The sequence below is a fragment of the Furipterus horrens genome, unplaced genomic scaffold (assembly GCF_987537825.1).
Source record: "Furipterus horrens unplaced genomic scaffold, mFurHor1.1.pri manual_scaffold_11, whole genome shotgun sequence".
Lineage (NCBI taxonomy): Eukaryota > Metazoa > Chordata > Mammalia > Chiroptera > Furipteridae > Furipterus > Furipterus horrens.
Window position 1 is genome coordinate 16,318,098 of NW_028327181.1, and position 20,625 is coordinate 16,338,722.

A 20,625-nucleotide genomic window follows, 5' to 3' on the forward strand; every position below is an offset into this window, starting at 1 on the left:
AAAATTAACAGTAATTCCTAGAATCAACTAATACCTTGGTTAAAATCTAATTTTTATCAGTCATCTCACAAGTGTCTTTTTACAGTTGGTTTGTTTGATTTGGTTCCACTGAGACCCTTACACTGCCAGTGGTGGGTATGTCTCAAGTCTCAGTCTATAACTTCATATCCCTCCCATGCTATTTATTTTCTGAGAACTTGGGTTATTTGTCCTGTAAAAAGTCCCCCATTTTGGATTTTCTGAGTGCATCCTCCTGGAGTTGTTTGACACATGCATCCATGCCCCATATCTTCTGTAAATGGGTAATTCATTTAGATACTTGATTAGAATCTGTTTTATTTTTAAGACAAGAGTGCATCATTGTTGGAGCTGTATACTTCCAGTTGCATCACATCAGAAGACTGTCATTAAGATTGATCCATGAACCTGACTTTATGGTTGTCTTTCCATATCTATGAGCCCGTAATCCTTCGTTTTAAAAGTTAGTTTTTGTTTTTGTTTTTAAAGAAACACATGTCCGGTACTTGAGCTAGAATGACAGCGGAAGGCTGTAATGTGGTCCTCACAAGCAGGCTTCATTCTGTGTACACAAAGGAGGGAGCACTGGGTCATGGGGAAGATCTCAGAGCCAAGGCTAGCAAGGCCCTGATGCTGTTGGCAGCCAACTAGCTGCCCTTCTGGGACATTATGTAAAATGATGTAACTGAGTGAAAAAGTAGCCATGAGCCAGTTTTCTCTCCCTGCTCAAGTCACTGAGCTGCTGTCATGGTGAGGGATACTTGTGAGTCTAGAGTTCTGAGCTGGTGCGTGGGAAGGCTTCTTTGTCCGAGAGGTCTGTGGATTTTTGGTCCTTGCCTCCTCGTACTTTGGAAGCTGGAATCTGGGTGCTCGTCTAGTGCTCCAGACTTGTGGCGGGATCATCTACTTTGGAGAGAGTGGGTAAGATGTCCCTTAGTGGCACAGTTTCAGAGCTGGAAAGGGGCACCTAGGAAACCATGTAGTCCAGTGCCTCAGTTTACAGAAGAGAAAACTGTCCCAGAGAGAAGGGTGTTCCCAAAACAGCCCCTTGACTGGAACCAGCATCCAAACGTCGGTTCTCTGTGCTAGCCAGCTAGCATTTCCTACTTGGAAGTTCTGAGATAGTGAGGGTGACCAGATCAGGTTCTTCACAGATTCTTAACCTGAACCAAGATTTTCTGAGTATCCTTTGGTGTTGGTCTTATCCTTCTTGTCCTTCAGCTCCTGGCAGGTTCTTTGATTTGGAGGAGGTAGTGAACAATGGCCTCTTTTTCCATGCATTTGGTGGCCGGCTTGGTCTATTGTAGCACAGTGGTTTGAGTACAAACTGGGTGTCATGAGCCCCCGTCTCAGCTCCACATTAGTCACCTACGTGAGAGTCCTTAAGTTGCAGTTTCCTTAAGATATTGGACCAGTTTTGTCCAAAACTTGGTATGAGTATGCCAGATGGTTCAGGTAGTATGAGGATAAAAGATTTTTCCTTCATTATATTTGTATTTATTTTTCACTTATGGTAAGTAATACTGGTTTTCTATTTTCAGCAGTGTCACAAGCCTCCTTTTTAAAGGTATTGAGGCTAAAAAGTTGATAAATCTAGACAACATAAGGTAGGTGGTATTCTAACCTGGCGGAAGGGAATGTAAAGATTGCATTGTATAAGATATTGGACCGGATGGCATTCTGGTCCTTCCTAGTCTCCTAAGCTTTCAGAGTAACAGGGTTTTCTTTATATTCTGGCATATACCAATCACAAACCTTCTGGCCTGAGCAGATTCTCTTGCTAATACAGAGGCTATCAATTTGATTGAGTGTGTATTTATCACCTGGGGTGATTATCCTGGGAGAATGTAGACAGTGAGACCCAGTTTCTATGGAGAGTCATCTGGAGGCTGCTCTATATTGGTGCAGTTTGTGTATTTGTGTGGTAAATTCTGGGCCATGTTCATTGGAAGTTTCTGAGTCATTGCCCTCTGGATAGTGCTCCATGGCTATCATCCTCTTCCTCTGTAGCCCTGGGAAGTCTAGTCAGGGGTTCAGTCATAATCTGCATGTCTGGAGCTGAGAGAAAATGGGGGCTTTAGCATGGAGGCCAGGAGACTGAACTGCAGAAATGGGCAGTCAAGGGCTCTCTGCCTTTTAGGATTTTCCTGGAGAGAATCTTCACTCAAGAGTTTGCTGACGGCCAAGGATGGCAAGCAAGGGGCCCTCAGCCTCTGCATCCCCTGAGAACTCCAGTGCGGGGGGACCCAGCGGCAGCAGCAATGGTGCTGGCGAAAGTGGAGGGCAGGACAGCACCTTCGAGTGCAACATCTGCCTGGACACAGCCAAGGACGCCGTCATCAGCCTATGCGGCCACCTCTTCTGGTCAGTAGCCCTGCCACCTCCCCAGGGGACAAACTGCCAAGTTTGGAAAGCTTGTAACCCTGGACAGCTTTGGAGAAGGTTTCCCACACACTTTGGGTCCTGATACACTCACGCCCAAAGGTGACTTGGGTTCTCATTCCAGCTCTGCTGATGATGAGCTGAGTGACTCAGGGCAAATCCTGTCCCCGCTCTGGGCTTTGTATCTCCATCTCTAAAGTAATAACACTCATGATTTGTGAACACTTACTACGTGCTACTTGCTATGCTAGCTGAGAGGCAGTATGGTGGTTCTGAGCAAGGACTGGAGCCAGACTGCCTTGCTGGAAGTCCTGATGCTGCCACTTTCCTATTGGATGACCTTGGGCAAGGTACTTACACTCTGCCTCATTTTATAAGACTGTTTGTGAGCATTCAGTAATTTGAAATACATAAAAGGCACATAGCACATAATAAATATTATGTGTTAGCTATGATGCTAATATTGCTACCGTATTTTATATAGTATATCAAAATGAAGTGGCAGAGTCAATGTCCATTCCAGCCTCAATGGTTACAGAACCTCCTCTTAGCTCTGAGAATCTGGGTGAATGTTGACAGCTAATTTTTTTTTCTCTCTTGGTTTTGAGCTGGACCTTGAAGGGTGAATTGGAGTATTATAAGGGTGAAAATGCCAGGTAAGGCAAAGAGAGTGTTACCCCAAGGCAGGCAAGTTCTAGGAACAGTCAGATGCACTGTTGAAGTCATCTGAGAACCTGAGGCCACCCTATATGTCAAATAACACCCTGAGGAGTGTTAGAATAGTTAAGGGAGGGTTTGGCCAGATCATCAAACCCAGATTTGACTGAGTAGGACATTGAGCTATTGGATATTTTTGAGCAGAGAACTGGTGTGAAGAAAGGATTATTTAAGCAATATTTAAGGGAGTTTAAGTTGGCCACAGTGAAAATAAATTAATTGCGAAGTGAATAGAGTGAGGCAGAGATTTTTGTTCTGGAGTCTCTTTCCTTAATCATTAAGTTTCATGCAAAAACTTTTCATCAGCCCTCTCCTGGAATTTGGTGATGCTCCAGTTTTATGATTGGGGTATCATAAAAGCAGGACTTGAAATGAGTCTTTCAGCTACAGACTGACACACAGTAGTTGCTTTATAAATGAAAGTAATCATCATCATTGTTATCCTTAATTTTCCCCCAGGAAAAGTTACCTCCACCTCTCCCCCACAGCCTTTGAGGGGGGTTGCCAGTGGAGGCCTGCCGTGATTTAGGAAGCCCCTGGCTTAGTTTGGAATGGAGTTGCAAGGTTAATGCCAGAGTCAGATGTCAGGTGTCTGTTTTGTCCAGAGAGATTGTGTATCTGGATTGTGAGGCTAAACTTGGTTCAGGAATTGGGGAAGGAATTACCCTGAGTCTACTCAGCTAGAGGAGACATGTTTATTTGAGGGACAGGAACCATGTCCACATTTTCCACTATCCTAGCATATATTAGGCCTACAGTTGATATTTGTTACTAGAATGAGTGAGTCAAGAGAGAAGAAAATAGTTAAAAATGTGGAGTTAGAGTGACTTTTCCTTCAATACCGTAAATGTCATTTTTTTTGTACCCACTGTGAGTGATAGAAAGGACAGCAAACTGGAAGTCAGGGAACTTCTTTTTTGGCCCTGTTGCTATAGACAGTCATTTCATGTTTCTAAGCTTGGTTTTTTCGTTTGAAAAATGAGAGATTGGGTAGCATCCTGTGTAGTGTAGCTCACTAAGCTGAAGGTAACTCCTCTGCCAAGCAGCAGCATCCCATCCTTCTTGTTACTTAAAGATGTTTTTAGCAGTAGACCTGAACTTTGAAGGTACTTAACTCCCAGCTGAGTTCTCAAGGCTGAGGATAGCCTGAAGATTTTGTTAAACTGGATCTTGATCGACATGTTCCTTCTGAGTCTGAGGAGGCTGTGAACCCAGTGAAATCAAGTCCAAGATATTAACATGTATGCATGCATGCGTGGATGAGAGCATGAGAATGCCCCCATGAGTTTTTCTGCCAGAGGGTCCTTAGCTTTTACTGGATTCCTTTAGAGACCAAAACCCCTCAGAGTTTGCCTTGTAGAGAAGTTAGGTGTGGGATGGTCTGGTACTTGGGGTCTTCACACATGTGGTGTCCCAGCGGTAGAAATTGGTGTCTTGACTCCATTGCTTTATTGTTCCTGTGTTTTTAGCCCAGTCTTTTTTTTTTTAAGATTTTATGTATTTATTTTTAGAAAGAAGGGAAGGGAGGGAGAAAGAGAGAGTGAGAAACATCGATCAGTTGCTTCTTGTACACGCCCCAACTGGGGACTGAACCCTCCACCCAGGCATGTGACTGGAATCCGGCAACCCTTTGCTTTGCTGGAGGACGCCCAACCAACTGAGCCATACCTGTCAGGGCTTTAGCCCAGTCTTTTCTCATTTTTGGCACCCCCTCAGTGGGGTGGCAGTGCTGCACGGTTCCATCCTGTTTTCCCATGTTTCCTGTTTTTCTCCTCAGGCCTCAGTGTTTCTGCTAATGAAAGCGTTTCTTTTTTTTTTCCCTTTCCCCCTTTCTCTTTTCTCCTTGATGACTGGTTGCTCTGGGGACTCTTGACAGTTGGCCGTGTTTACATCAGGTAAGATGCATTTCATTTTACTTTGTCTTTCATCAGCTACGGTTGCACAAGACACCCCTAGTCTCAGGAGACTACTGTCAGAAACTGCAATGTCTCCTGCTTGTGGGCTCATTTGCTTGCTTTTCCCCCAATCCCCCTAATAGACCTGCCCACTGACAGGCATTCGATGAAACAAGGGGTCAGTGTAGTACCCAGGATGGTCCTGACTCTGCTACCAGTGGCCTTTGTGGCCTTCTTAGGCTACTACCTCTCTGGCTCTCAGTTCCTCATTTGTAAATTGGGCTGGATTTGATAGTATGTTATTTTTTATTTTTGAGATTGTGCCTCTAGAAAGTACCTCCTGTCATATCAACAATCTCCCCTATCTTTAAAGGTCTTAAAAATGTTAGGAAGGGGGAAACATTTTAGGTCTCAACAGAGATCTTTTGTAAGACGAGAACAGTCTGTTTTCACAGCATTAGATTATTATGAAAACCAGTTAGTAAGTATTCACCAAGACCCAGGTGCCTGCCTGGTGAGACAGACCAGGGCTGGTGTTCACAACTGGCTATGAGTAATCACTGGGAGCTGGCTGTCTCCATGGTTGTTGGCAGTTGAGCCCCCACTAGTAGGTGGCTTAGGAATGTGGGGGGAGGACCAAAGTTCCCCACCGCTAGAGCCTCAGAATCTGGATGGGAGAAAGTAGGGGAAATGAGAGGGGTTCCTGCTAAGTTCAGGGCTGTGCATTCTGATCCCAGTGGAACCTGGTGAAACATGTCTGCCATAAATTTATGAAGAGCACAATATACATAAGTTTTAGGGCTTTTTACAGTAAGATAAAGGAAATAAGATATAAAATCATTAAACACTGCTTTCTCCTTGGCACTGAAATCCTAGATTCACGTATCATTAGATCTAAAATTATAATATATATTTTGAGATAAATGTTGAGAATATATGTATTAAATTACTTAATGTCTACAAAAAACACTACAGGTAACATGTTTTTATGTTTTTATCTTGTTTTTAAGAAAGGTAAATAGATGCATTTGGAGCCTTTCCTGTCCCTGTCCCCTGCCCCAGGCACGTTACCTTTGCCTTCCTTTCTCCTAAGCTCCAAGGACCTTTCTTTTGTTTCTGTAACTTGTTTCCTGAGTCTGTGCAGCACAGCTGGCTCACTTCTACCTTTGTAACTTTCTAAATAAACTTTCTCTTGTAATTTGAAAAAAAAAAGAAAGTTAAATTAAAAGGTTTTTACTGCAAGCAACACTCTGTGGCAGGTGATCGAATCTGCCTGCCACAATTTGCGCTTGCTACAGCAACCGAGTCTAACCTATTCCGGTGCTCTCTGCTCTGTGAGACTGGCCGTTATATGGATTTAGCATTAAAAAAAATAAATAAAATAAATTAAAAAAAAAGGTTTTTAAAATATTTTATTTATGTTTTTAGAGAGAGGAGAAGGGAGGGAGAAAGAGAGGAAGAGAAATATTTATGTGTGAGAGATACATCGATTGGTTGCTTCTCGCATGCCTCCGCCTGGGGACCTGGCCCGCAACCCAGGCATGTGCCCTGACTGGGAATCAAACCTGTGACCTTTTGTTTCACAGACCAGCACTCAATCCACTGAGCCACACCAGCCAGGGCTAAATAAACAAAATGTGTTATTTTTTTCATGATTTTTACTATAAATTATTTTATAATTGTTCAATTAGTTGTCCCAATTTTTTCCCCCGTTGCTCTCCACTGCCCCACTCCCACAGTCAATCCGCACCCTGTTGTCCTTGTTTATGGGTCATCTATACAAAATGTTTTTAATGTAACCGGTAAAAAAAAGGACCTGGGAAATCCAAAACGAGATTCTGGTGTTTTTCATATGAAATAAATCGTTGAATACCAAAATCAGTGAAAAAACATTAAAAAAAAAAAAAAAAACACTAAGCAAATTTAAATAATGAGCAAAATCTATCCGTTAGCACATAGTAAATCACCAGAAAATGATCAGCTTATAGCCCGATGCTGATGTGTGGAAAACACAGTTGTTGAGGAAGTACTATAAAAATGAGAAATCACAGAGGAGAGTATCTGACTGGCAGGATAATACAATTGATCCCTCAGGGGAGGTGGAGATAGAAAGTTTGTTACACCCGCAAACTGAGGCCGTGTCTGTCAGACTCCTTGATGTAGCGCCAGGCTTACAGTTTCTGTCTGCTGTATTGCTGGGAGCCCCTAGAGAGAACGAAGCATGAAGAAGCTTGTTTAATTATGATGGTATTTAAAGGCAATTTTGATTTTACCACCAGTAAATATTTATTGAGTGGCAGGAGCGGGAATCAGAGTCAAGTTCCTTGAGGTGTTGCCTGTTGGTGCTGGTGTTTCCAATTTGAGGCCTCAGGTCCATGTTGTTTTCGTGCTGACTCTGACTGACTACTCTGTCGTGGGCTTGTACCATTAATGTATTTTTCTCTCCTGCTTGCAGTGGTTGGAGACCAGACCTAACAGACAAGTGTGTCCAGTTTGCAAAGCTGGGATCAGCCGAGACAAAGTCATCCCGCTCTATGGCAGGGGCAGCACTGGGCAGCAGGACCCCAGGTGAGGCCTTGGGGCACCTCTCACACCCTCTCTTCCCCTTTGGACCTGAATTCACTTCCATTCAGCACCAGCTCACCCCACCCTTAGTGTTTGCAGACCCTCTGTTTTGAGGCAGTTGTAATCCAGATGGGAGTGCGCCTGGAGGGGAAGGGAGTCAGGTTGCCACCTGTTGAGTTATAATACAGATATCCACTGAGTGTGTGCTAGGGGCAGGCAATGGGCTTGGTGCACAAGGCATCCCAATTGCAAGTGTGCAAAGCACTGTAAAGGAGCAGCCTGAGAAGCAGGGTGTCCAGCAGGAGTCTGCAAGGAGATTGGTTGCTGTAGCAGTGATGTATAAAATATGGGGGCGGGGGAGGACAGGGGTCTGGGAGGCTTATAGAGTTGAGATTTCTGGAAATGAGGGTGTGGGTAGCAGGTCTGGCGCACCTCAAGACACAGTACTGAGTGCCCTTTGTGATGTGGCGTGAGCAACACACACACGCTGCCGCCTCCACAGCCACCACCCCCCACCAGAGCTCCCCAGCAGCCTCTCTTCCCTTCTCCCGCCCACCCCAGCACACCTTGTGCCATTAAAGGTTCTTACCCTTTCACATTCATTAGCCTTTGTATTTGGATCTTTTTTTTTTTTTTTAAGATTTTATTTATTTTTAGAGAGAGGGGAAGGCAGGGAGAAAGAGAGGGATGTGTAAGAGAAACATCGATTGGCTGCCTATCTGCTGCCTCTCACAGGCCCCCAACTGGGGACCTGGCCTGCAACCCAGGCACGTGCCCTGACTGGGAATAGAACTGGTGACCTTGTGGTTCACAGGCCAGCACTCAATCCACCGAGCACGCCAGCCAGGGCAGCCTTGGTATTTGTTTCTCCTTTGCCTCTTCTGCCCTCCCCCGTTCTGCTCAGCCCTCCTCCTCCTCCTCCAACTTCTGCATGTCTTAAATGAGCAGCTCTAAGTTTATCTCCTCCTCTCAGTGGCCCTTGTTCCCCACATTAGTTGCTCTCACCCATGCTCCCATCCCATTTAGTTCCTACCTCTAGTAAAGAAGTCCCTTACCGCACTGTGTTGTGATTGGTTGTAGTCCCCTTTAAACCATGAAGACCTCGAGTAGGGTTTGTCGTCAGTCTTAGTGTTGGTAACTGACCTTGTGCTTGATGGGTAAGAAGTCCTCAGTCCAGTATTTGTGGACTGAGTGATGGAAGAAGCAAGGACCCAGAGGTGAAAAAACAGTAGTGTAGAGTACTTGCCCAAGAATAGTGGGAGGTAAGCTGAAGTAAATAGGGGTAGATCAGAGAGACCATGAATCTCAGCCTTCTCTGCTGGCAGTATACTTTCTGTTTCAATTTGGATTTGGGGTTTTTTCTTTCTATGATCCCTATATCATACAGGTCCAGGGATAGGTGTCTGGCTCGCATTCTTCACCAATCTGGGTCAGTCTCTCTGAGAGGAGTAGGCTGAGTGCAGTCTGCTGAGCATCTTATAAACAAGCTGATTTTCTCCTGGTTTTTCATAGGTAGTGAAAAACAACTGCAGGTAGAACAAAGAGTTATTCAATATTTGGTTTATTTTGGCATAGAACTGTTCATGTACTGGGCAGGAAAAGGGGTGTGGCCCTGGTGAAGAACTCAGACTTTACTGAGAGAAGATTAAAACATTTTCACTGTTTTTGTTTCAGAGAGAAGACCCCTCCCCGTCCTCAAGGACAGAGGCCAGAGCCGGAGAACAGAGGGGTGAGGAAAATTCTAAAAGCAGCTTCTTGTAACGAGCCCATGGCTTTAGAAGTTTCTCTCTTGGCCCTGTACTTTTTCCTTCTTGATTATAAAACTAAAGGAAAATTTGTAAAATACAGGAAGAAAAAGGAGGGGAAATCACTTATAATCATACCATCCAGAGATAACCACTGGAAACATTTTGGTCTATTTTCTTTTTTATTTTCTATAATTATGTATACATAGAAATTTTATAGATCTTTTTATTTCTGTATATTTTACTTATAGATGTGCATATATATGCTTTTTAAAAATATTTGGCTCTTGTTTTGTAATCCTCCTAAAATTTTGTATATTTTATATTAAGTGCCTTCTGTGTACTAGGCATCATTCTAGATATAAATAATATATCCATGAACATAGCAAAGATCTTGCCCTTATAGAGTTTATATTCTTAGAGAACGGGAGATCTTCAGTGATATATCTTCAGATATTACATGTCAGTAATATTTTATGTAGAATGTTCCCATGTTTGGACTTTACATAATTTATTGTTGGACATTTAGCCATTTCCTTTTTTTTTCTATTTTAAAAATACTCTGATGAACTTATAGATAGATTTTTGAGCTGATTCATGATTATTATACTAGAATAAATTCTTAGAAGTAGAAATGCTGGCTCAAAAATTTTGCACATTTAAATCAGGTGTTAGTCTTTTTAAAAAACTTAAAAACAAAGTATTTACCCACACTCCCAGAATCCCACAAGTATATTTTCATTTTTCCATCTTTTTTTCATCTGTGTGCTGTGTGTGTATATATATATCTTAGGTAGCCATCATCATTCTCTTTGATGTTTTAAATTTTAATTTTGGTGCTCTGTAATGTCCTTTTTATTATTATTATTATTATTTAAGCTTTTTAGAGAGAGGGGAGAGAAGGGAGAAAGAGAGGGAGAGAAACATCAATGTGTGAGAGAAACATCAATTGATTGCCTCTCACACGCGCCCCAATCAGAGACCAGCCTGCAACCCAGGTATGTGCTCTGATCAGGGATTGAACGTGCAGCCCATTGTTGTTCAAGATGACGCTCCAACCAACTGAGCCACCCAGCAGGGCACTCTTTATTATTCTTAAAAGGTATTATTTATTCCATTCAATATTGATGCATTTTAATTTAGGTTTTCACATTGAAGAACTTTTTCATTTCTTCCAGATTTTGCTCTAGTGATCATCTTGGCACATTTCTTTTTCCTATTTGAATTATGGCATTTCCTTAGGATTTCCTGGAGTGGGATTATTAAATCAGGGGGTCTTGATATAAATTGAGAGTCTCTTCTCCAGATTACTTTTAATAGTAACAACAGTGAACACTTGTTGAGTGATTATTATATGCAAATAACTCTGTGTAAAGGACTTTATATACACAATCTCATTTAAGCTTCACATCAACCCATTTAACCGAAGAACAAAGTGAGGCCCAGTAGGTGAAGTGAGTTGTCCAAGGCCTCACAGGCAAGGGCTGACCCCAGATCTGGCTGCTATGGAAGGGCCTGTTCTTGACTGCCAGGCAACACCACTTTAACCTTCACAGGCTCTGATTCCCAACAGAGGATTAGCTCCTAACCCAGGAATTAGAGGCCTTGGCCTTAATGACTACAATGTGCACTTCTAGCACTTACAAGCACCTGCAGCCACCAATGATACTTTCTGCTGATGCCGCACTAGGAAAATAAACCCACCAAATATGAGGACTTGTGAGACTGTATAGATGTTGTTAGAAGGGAGGCCAGGAGTTAATCCTGGGGATTGCACTGAATGAAGTGGTCGTTCCTGATGAAATAATTAATACCTTTCTTGGTAAAGTCTTGGTTTCAATAGCCCTCAGACTCTCACCCATACTAGGTCTAGGTAGGAGGCACTTCTGCACTGAGATGGAAACTGTTTGTTTTTCTGCCATGTAGGTTTATCCTCTTATTAAATTGACTATTAAGCTTTATAGCAGGAAGTTTGGAACTGGATATGCTAGGCTGCTCAGTATGGGATAGAGAGCAGTCACTTTCATGATTTGTGAAAGACTCGCAAAGGCAAGTTCTTTGTGGAGAGCATTTGGCCCGGTCATTTTTCTTCTTTTTATTATTTTTTGTAATCATTTGTTCTAAAGATATACCCAGGGATGCAGGGAAGGAGAGTAATTTTTTGTACAACATGCGCAATAGTTAAGAGCATGGGTTTTCTGATCATACTGACTTAGTTTTAGATCTGAACTCTACTCGTTACCACCTTAGTCAAGTTATTTCACCTCTCTGGGCCTCAATTTGGTCATTTGCAAATGGTGATGCTATTGTAAGGACTAAATGTGATTCATATATCTAGTGCTTAACATGGGGCCTGGCAGAGTTAGCACTTAGAAAATGGGAGTTACTTATTCACAATATTATGATTTCTATTGCATCTTTTCTTGTGAAAGATGATGCAATGTAGAACATGTATAAGGGTAAAAGCTCAGGTTGACACACCGTACAGCTGACGGTGGCTGTTAGAGGGGAGGGGCCGTGAAATGGAAAATGAACAAGGAGACCCCTCACTTTGTCAGTTATTTCTGTAATGTGTGAATTTCTTATAACAAGCATATATTACTTTTATATAAGAATATTTGAACTTTCTAACAATATTAGAAAATTTTAAGGGAAAAACCTTATCCTTATCTTGTGCACATACTATATTGTCATGTACTTGTGACCATGGTGTTCAACCAATTTCGTCTGATATCTTGGTCACAGAGTTTTCCTATGTTGCTGCATAGTTAGTGTAATGGTCCTTTGAGAGCATGTATCAAAATTTTTACAATGACCTCCATTGTTTTGCTATTACCAGTAATGTGTAGCTTGTACTGACGTTCCCTTGTAATTGAGCATAAGAGTTATTGCCAATTTTGCTGTTGTAAAGCATGTAGAAACTTTTATTGGCTAGTGTGGGACTCTGGGAAAGAACCTGGAGCTCTAAGTACCCTGACAAGCTTCAGCAGAACATTTTACTTTGGGTCAGAGCCAGTTCTTTCTGGTATTCAAATCTCCTTAGCTAGGACTTCTTGTAGGCAAGAAGGGCAGAGGGGCCACCAGGATTTCTCTGCCTTGCAGTCTAGATGGGAGGAAAACATGCCCCCCACCCCTCGGAAACAGGTGGCAGAGGGTAGGGCAGAGAAGTGGGTGCCACATGTAACTTGACATGTTTAACAGGTGCAGGAGAAACCTATTTACTCTGCTTCTTAATTGCATTTCTTCTACACAGGGATTTCAAGGATTTGGATTTGGAGATGGTGGTTTTCAGATGTCTTTTGGAATTGGGGCATTTCCCTTTGGGATATTTGCCACAGCATTTAACATAAATGATGGGCGGCCTCCTCCAGGTAAGACCTTATATTTATATTTCTTTGGTAATTCTGCTTGAAGGCTTCTTAGTACCCAGCAGTATATAGGTTACAGATAATTATTACTACATGGATAATCAACTTTTTCAAAATGTGCTAAACTCTTTCTAGATTACTGGTAGTTCTGCAATGATAATGCATGCTTATCAAATATTAGGCATGTTCAGAGTGTTTTCTGTTACAAACTCAGGATCTTCATGATAAGCCTGTGGGACAGATGTGTAATGAGCTCTGTTTTAAAAATTAGAAAATACTCAGTAATGTCTCCCAGGACATGCCCCATGCCCATAAAATGAAAAGGTATAAACCTTTTCACAGCTGAGGAAAAGCCTAGGCCTGCACATGTACCCCTCCCCCCTACTTTGACCTTTAGGGGCCAGAACAAGCAAGGTGACCCACAAGGAGTCAGGGCCTCTCTATTCTCTGGCATCTCTGTCCAGTTTCCCTCAAGACACACATGGAGCTGGTTCCAAACCCCAGCCCTTTGTACCTTTCTCTCTCCAGTGAGCTTGAGAATGTCAGCTGCATTTGGTGTAGAGCAAGGCAGCGAGGTGAGCGCCCTATACTCTGTCACAATCTGACACCCAGGTTAGGATCCTTACCGCGGAACCCACAGAGCTGCTGAGATCAGCTGAGCTCTGCTTGCAGTCCTTGGGGCCTCATGTGTGCTAGGCACAGTGGGGACCAGTGCATAGTTCCTGGCTAGGAACCTGGCTCTAGGGACAGTAACCCACTCCTGGGCCCTCCCAGTTGTCCCCTGCCCCCACCCTGGTGCTTGGCACATAGCAGGCAGTCGGTAAGTCTTCGTTGACTGCTTGCCTGCATGAATCCATCAGAGCACCTAACAGGAATAGTACAGTTCCAAGAGATCTGGAGAATGCCCTTTCTTACCCCACCTACCTCAAAGGTTTCTCCTCTGTTCATATGTTTTCCATGAGGAAGAAGACCCCAAAGGGCAGAGCCCTGGGAAGGCCTGGCAGCTTGCTTCCTTCCAACCAGGTCCAAGGCTCACCGTGGTTCCCCAGGTGAACATAGTTTCACAGCCAGGCTGGGCGCTGCACTTACCATGTTTGGTCCAACTTGCCCATCAAGGTGTAGATTCTCTTAACTCTTTCGCCCATAGTCAGGACAGTGAGCTCTACATAGCAGCTTGTCTCAAAGCAGAGAGGAGGGGAGACCCAGTTTCTCAGCCCACTTCTGCCTCTAGTTTGCTATGCAATGAGGGAAACAGGTCATTTTGCCTGTCTGGGCTCCAGCTCTCTACTCTAGAAAAGGAAGGCATTCCATGTGGGGCTCTCTCACACCCCTCCTGGTTCAACAGTGCCAGAATCTACAGACTCCGTGACTCAGGAGGCAGTGTTCTAGTTTCTTCCTTTTTTAAAATTTAAATTGAATTTATTGGGGTGACATTGGTTAAGAAACAATTGTACAATTCTCTAATGCATCATATTGTATTGTGTGTTCCCACCAACTTCGGTTTCTTCTTACAGGAAATGGGAATAGTGCCCACCAAGCAATAATATTTGTGCAGAACATTTAGCACACAGAAGATGCTTAACAAACAGTAGCTTTTCTTTTAGTATTCCCTCTAAGAGTTCCCCATCTTATTTTCAACAATAGGCCAACCCCCTTAGGATAAATTGGAGACCTTGTCCTCGTTGTTATATTATTCCACATTTTCATAATTCCAATTTTGTTTTGTCTGATATTATTTGGGGTTTGGAACTCTTTTTAGTGTGCAGGATTTTGTTGTAAGGAGTTGAAGGCTGATGCCTCTCGACTCTGTCCCATATGGGTAGTGTGCACAGCTGCAGCCTTCTGACAGCCTCTCTTCTTCCTGTCTCTCCAGCTGTCCCCGGAACGCCCCAGTATGTGGATGAACAGTTCCTGTCACGCCTCTTCCTGTTTGTGGCCCTGGTGATCATGTTCTGGCTCCTAATTGCCTAATGCTGTGCTCCCGGCCTACATCCATGGCAGGACCTCTGGACTGGTGACACGCCACCCCTACTCTTGATGTTTGGCTTCCTGGATAATCCTGATCCCTGGAATCAGTGGGGTCAGTGACACATCAAGGAATTTTGCTTCCCCATCAGAGCTTTGGGACTCAGCACCAGTTGTCAGGAACCCTGGAGTATGGCATCTGCCATAAACACTTTGCTGTAACCTCAGGCCTTGGCATTGAGTCGTCTCTCATGGGTTCCACCATGAAATCCTATTCCATCCAACTCAGCAGCTACTGACTCTGCACTGGGAAGAGGCAAAAGAGAGAAACTGTCAGTACAATTTCATCTCTTTTAAATACCCCTTGGTAACTGGCCTCTGAAGTCAGTGGGGCTCCTCATACAGAGAAGTTCCCATTCCAGATCCCAGTGCTGTTCTGTCCTATTTCTTCCTCCCTCTCCTCCTCCTCAGCAGAGATGCAAAAAACTGCTGTCCTATAAAGATCATAATTGCAGCAGCTGAAGCTGGAGTCACATCATGAATTCACCAGAGATCCAGAGACCCAGAGATCTTTTATTGGCTCTGGGCCATAGTCAGTATCTTTGGCCCCAGAGAGTAGCTTGAATGACCTCCTTGTTTTCTGGCATAGATTATCCCAGGAGACATGTGGCTTCACTCACAGATTTCCCATCAGCTTTCCCCCAAAACTACACACATGTTCCTCTCTATCAGAGGGCACACAGCCTAGACTACTGCTGAAGCTGGGACTAACTGCTACACATTTGTAAAAACCTGCCATTGGGACTCCAGTGTGATTCAGAGCTCTGATGCAGGAACAACTGCACAAAAAACCCTTCCCCAAGGCTGCAGAAGTTCCACGTGCATCTTCTTCCAGACTTGCCTGCCCAAAGGAAACTGGGGCTTTGTCACGTCAGCCCAGCTGCATGTTGAAGACCACCCTCCTCAGAAGCAATGTTGTCCTTAATGAAGAGACAGGGAAAAGGGAAGACCCTAATTTGGGTATGGCTTGATGAACGCCCACGAAAACTCCTTGTATATGTGCTAAAAACAGGGAAGCATGCGACTCTAGAGCAGACAACCCTTGATAATTTGTTAACACCAAGCAGTGCACCTGGGGAGCTTCAGCACAGTGGTATGATGTGGTCTTTCTATGGAATCATGCTTTCCCAACCCTTGATTTGTTTTTCAACTTCACAAGCTGCTGCTTCCAAATCTGATTCAGGGAGTGTGGTGCCAGGCAGGAGGACAGTTCACTAGGTGGAATGGTTCTTGCTCTGCCTGTCTTGCTCTTCCTAGAAATTCAGTCTATTCCAGGAGACCCCAAGGGTGGGAGGAGATGGTCTTCCTCTGGGTCTCGGTCACATCACCAGTCCACAATGTTCCTGGCTTACTTCCAGCAATAGCCGACAAATTGTAGAAAGCCCCACCTAGTTCTTTTTTCCCAGATATGGCTCTGCATAGCATGTGGAAACCAAGACTTTATCTAAGATGAGGGAAGCCTTCCTCTCTTTTCCACAGCCCTATTCCTCCCCCCTTGTACCTATCAATGCCAGAGTTCAGTGTTAAAAGACAAAATATAAGTATTGAATAGGTGGTTCATTTGCTTGAATCCATTTGGTAAGAATAAGCCACCAGCTTTACAGTGTGCCTGATGGATTTTAAACATCTTGGGGCACCCATTCAAAGAGTGCTTTTTTTATCACCTGGAAATCGCCCAAATGGGAGGTTCTCCTGGATTTTCTCAGCTGGAGAGGATTTGGGGGCCAGGGGGAGATTCCTCAGTACAGTGGCTCCCCCTAGTGGCGAGAGAGAGGAACAGACCTGGGTTTCCAGAAGAAAGGTTAGAGAAGGGATATGGGTAAGAAGAGGAATCATTTGGACTCTTTAATGAAATGGAGTGAGCCCAGGAGAGCTCTACCAGCAAAGATATCCAAGGAACCTATTGGCAAACCCAGCTTGGCTATATGCCCTTTCATTTTGAACCTTATAGGTCCCCCCACTCATCCTCTGCCAGGAGCTGGGGCAGGAGAGCTGAGTTGGGACTGTTGACACAGCCCTGATAGGGATCCCCCTTTCCACCACCCCACTTCAGGCTCACCACCTTTCCCCCCTCCCAAGGCAGTTTTTCTTTCTTTTGTGTGTTTTCTATGTTCTTAGCCTCTACCCCCACTCCTGCTACCTTTGTGGATCAGGACCAGGTGTGAACCACAGACAGAAAATGACACCATATACAGTGGCACACCTTGACCAGTCACTAATTTTCACTGTTGTGAAAGTAATTTGATTTAGAATTAAATGGTTTTACATTACTGCGAGCAGTGGATTTCTTGTCTGTGTCATGGGTCAGGAGGATGGGTTGGGGAGTAGTCACACTGATCTGGCCTCTGGAAAGCACCTGTGCATCCTTGAGAATGTCACACTGAAGATGAAAGTTTTCAAACAGCTATCGATAATTAGAGATGAGAAGTGTAAGCTGGAAGCCTGGCCTTATACATAGCCATGCCCAAGGTATGACCTGTCTGACAGGTAGCACCAGTCCTGACAAGTATGTGCAAGCTGCCACAGTGGAACTTAGCTTGTGGCCCTCAGCAGAGCCTTGAGGACAATCACAGGTTATTCACTGTCAGCATTTCTCCCCATGTTCTGTGACAGGGCAGGTGGCCTGGCCCAGCACTCCTCAGAAGTTCCTCAGTAGCAGAGTGTGAAATGAAGATGGTAAGGTTACAAACCTGGCCCAGCCTCAGGTCCCCCCGTACACCAGAACTATAGGTCAGCCTTCTGAATGAAGCTCTTTCCTCCCTCTTAATTTTGACCTAATAGTTATCAAATTGATTAGTGCCAGGGTATAGTATGAAATGCAAAGGTAAGGGAACTACAGGAATTCATAAGTGCAGTAAGAAAAGAACAGGATTTTTGTTTCCAATGGAAAGCAAAACATACACCAAAGTAGAGTAGGTCATTCAAGCCTCCACAGACTAGTTGCTCAACCCCAATAACCATTAGCTTAAGCCCAGTCCTGTTTAATCCCCACCCTCACACTATTCCCTTTCACCTACCTGGACTATTTTGAGGCAAATTCTAGTCATTTGTCATCTATTATTTCAATATATATCTCAATAAGGATATTTTATGTAGCTTAAAAAATAATCATAATTCCTTAATGTCATCTAATCATTGTTTAAATTTTCCTAGTTGTCTCATAACTTTATATAGTTTATTTCAATTGAGATCCAAATGTCTCTTAAGTCTATTACATCCATATGTTCCTCTTCCATCTCTTCTTTCCCTTGCAGTTTATCTTTTAAAAAACACAAGTTCAATTCTGGCTGGTGTGGCTCAGTGGATTGAACACCAGCCTGTGAACGGAAAGGTCACCCATTCAATTCCCAGCCAGGGTACATCTGGGTTGTGGGCCAGGTCCCTCCCTAGTCAGGGGAGTGCGAGAGGCAACCAATCGAAGTTTCTCTCATGCATTGATGTTTCTCTCCCTCTCCCCTTCCCCTCTCTCTAAAAATAAATAAAATAAAAGGAAATAAAACACAAGTTCATTTGTCCTGTTGAGAATCCCATAGCTTCCCATAGCTTCTTGCTATTTGCATCACTGTGGTGTTAACAAGCTCCTCTTACTCTTGTATTTCTTGATAATTTGTTGTTAGATCTAGAGGCTTGACCAGATTCAGACCTAATTTTTTTTTTTGTAAGACTGTCATAAGTGGTAGTGTACTAGGGGGGGGGACCCCCTCAAAAAAACTGGAATTATCATCTGGAGGGCAGACCCCTTGTAGTATAGGCTTCCTCCACTAGGTGAGTGTTCCGAAACCCATCTGTATTAGTGTACCAGATGGTGTTGTGAGAGGCTGTGTTCAGCTTCAGTGAAAACATTTTTTGAGGACTCTTTCAACACGTTTGCCCATTTCATGATGGGTGATTTACGAGCACATGTGCCCACACTGTGCTGAGTGTTCAGCATTTTTTGACCAAAAATGGCATGATCCCCATGCACCACCCTGCCTATTCACCCAATCTCACCCCTAGCTACTTTTTTTGTTTGTTTCCCCTTATGAAAAAAGTCCTCGAAGGGAAACATTTTGCCAATGTGGAAGAGGTGGGGAAAAAAAAACAGCAGAAGCGCTAAAAGGCATCAGAATTGACAAGTTCAAAAACTGTTGAGCAGTGGAAAAAAGTCTCAATATTGAATCAAATGGAGAGTACTTTGAAGCTGACTGGAGTTTAAACATGTAAGAATAAATACACAATTTTTAATAAATTCCAGTTTTTTTGTTTGTGTCACCCCTCATATACTTCTTATTGCATCATAGCAGGAAGCATTATGTGCTTCCTGATATGGTAGTCCATCTTTGTGATGTTAGTACCCCTTTGTGATGTCTGGCAGTCCTCCTTACTGATCATTGTCTACAACAGCATGCACTACTATCCAATAGAATTTTCTGCCACGATGGAGATGTTCTCTATCTGCACTGTGCAATACAGTAACCACTAGCCACATGTAGCTATCCAGCACATGAAAGGTGACTAGTGGGTTGAGGAACTGAATATTTAGTTCTGTTTTACTTTAAATAGCCACCTGTGGCTAATGGCTATTGTATTTGTGCAGATTTAGATTAATTCATAGCGGTTGTATAAAGATATAATTGAAAATGATGTGTTAAGAGTTTAGAAACAACACTGCACTTTTAGACAGAATGGGACAACAAAATTATAGAGAATGTGGGAGTGCCAGTAGTTGTAGGAATGGCAGAGTGGTAACAGGGCAGGATGTGTTCAGGAAAAAGCTGAGTCCTGGAGTGAAGGGAGTAGTAAGAGAAGCCTCAGAAAGATGTAGTTACCTCATGAGGGCCTGGTTTGGCCTTTATTTTGTAGGCAACGGAGCTATTGAAGGTTTTTGAGCAGAGATGTGACAGACATAATTTCCGAAGATTAGTCTGTTTTAGGTGGAATGATTCAGGGAGGGGAGAGACTAGAGACCTAACACTGGCTCAATTGGAAGCAGTGGAAGTGACACGAGGAAGGTCTAGCTAGGGACCGGTAGACCAGTTTTCTCAGGATGGCAGAGCCTGAACCTTAAGGTGGTTTTCAGAGTCCAGGTTCTCATCATCATAGGCCCAGAGTGTTGGTTGTGAGCCAGCAGGATCTGGCCTCAAGGACTGAAAAAGCCATTGTCAGGTAATCAAGCTGGATAGGTGACTTGGGTACTAGAAACCCAGCAGAACTCCCTGCCTTGGCCTTTTCTGCCCTCCAGAAGTCTCCCTTGAGTGCACAAGAGATTTTGGAAAGGTCTTTGGGTCCATATTGAAAAGATGTATCTTAGTTATATCATTTCTACAAATTTATGCTATTCCTTTACATTTAAACTTGCATTTCTTAGAGTTATCTGAACTTCCCCAGGAGGAACTTGGGGAACTTGGTTTCCCCCAACACCCTGCTAACGAAGGCATGAGGTTGCATGTGGAAAAGAAGTGGAACGAGAGAGTGAAGAGACAGAAGATCTAGACGTGAATGCCTTGCTAGGGGGCAGAAGGAGAGGGAAGACAGGGATCTCCCAGTGCCTGGGTGTCTTGGAGAATACAGTGTAACCTCTTTCCATATACAAGGTGAACCTTCACCCTAAACCCCATTTTTGCTAGCCATGGGTAGCCTGGCAGAAGAGGTCTCTGGATTCCTCTCACTTTAATTCAGTACACAATGTTGTGGTTACTATAATCATAGCAGAGATTTCCTCAGAAACTGTTAAGTTGACTGCTGAGAAGGGTTCCCAGGAATTAACAGAAATCAGGCACATTGCCTTCACGAACCACCCAGTACTTGCGGCATGCACAGGACATCAGGAGCCACTTGCCACACTCAGAGGAGAAAAATCTGACCTGCATCCAGTTTGAACTACTGGTCAGGACAGGAAGAAAGAGAATTGCACTCACCTTTGCTTACTCT

At 43.7% G+C, this 20,625-nt stretch overlaps 1 protein-coding gene and 1 non-coding gene across 2 annotated transcripts in view; both read left to right on the forward strand.

The window, feature by feature from the left end:
• Positions 1–16,985, forward strand: part of RNF185 (ring finger protein 185) — a 32,897-nt gene extending 15,912 nt beyond the window's left edge. Inside the window, exons 2-7 of the mRNA XM_090292020.1 lie at positions 2,159–2,382; positions 4,994–5,012; positions 7,468–7,580; positions 9,252–9,306; positions 12,576–12,693; positions 14,564–16,985. Coding sequence (XP_090148146.1) covers positions 2,207–2,382; positions 4,994–5,012; positions 7,468–7,580; positions 9,252–9,306; positions 12,576–12,693; positions 14,564–14,661 — 579 coding nt within the window. The 5' untranslated portion in view covers positions 2,159–2,206 and the 3' untranslated portion in view covers positions 14,662–16,985. The remainder of the gene's footprint in view (positions 1–2,158; positions 2,383–4,993; positions 5,013–7,467; positions 7,581–9,251; positions 9,307–12,575; positions 12,694–14,563) is intronic.
• Positions 6,253–6,377, forward strand: LOC149997046 (small nucleolar RNA SNORA28). Its single transcript, XR_016507337.1, has one exon. It is a non-coding gene; the product is annotated as a small nucleolar RNA SNORA28 (small nucleolar RNA).
• Positions 16,986–20,625: the final 3,640 nt, after the last annotated feature.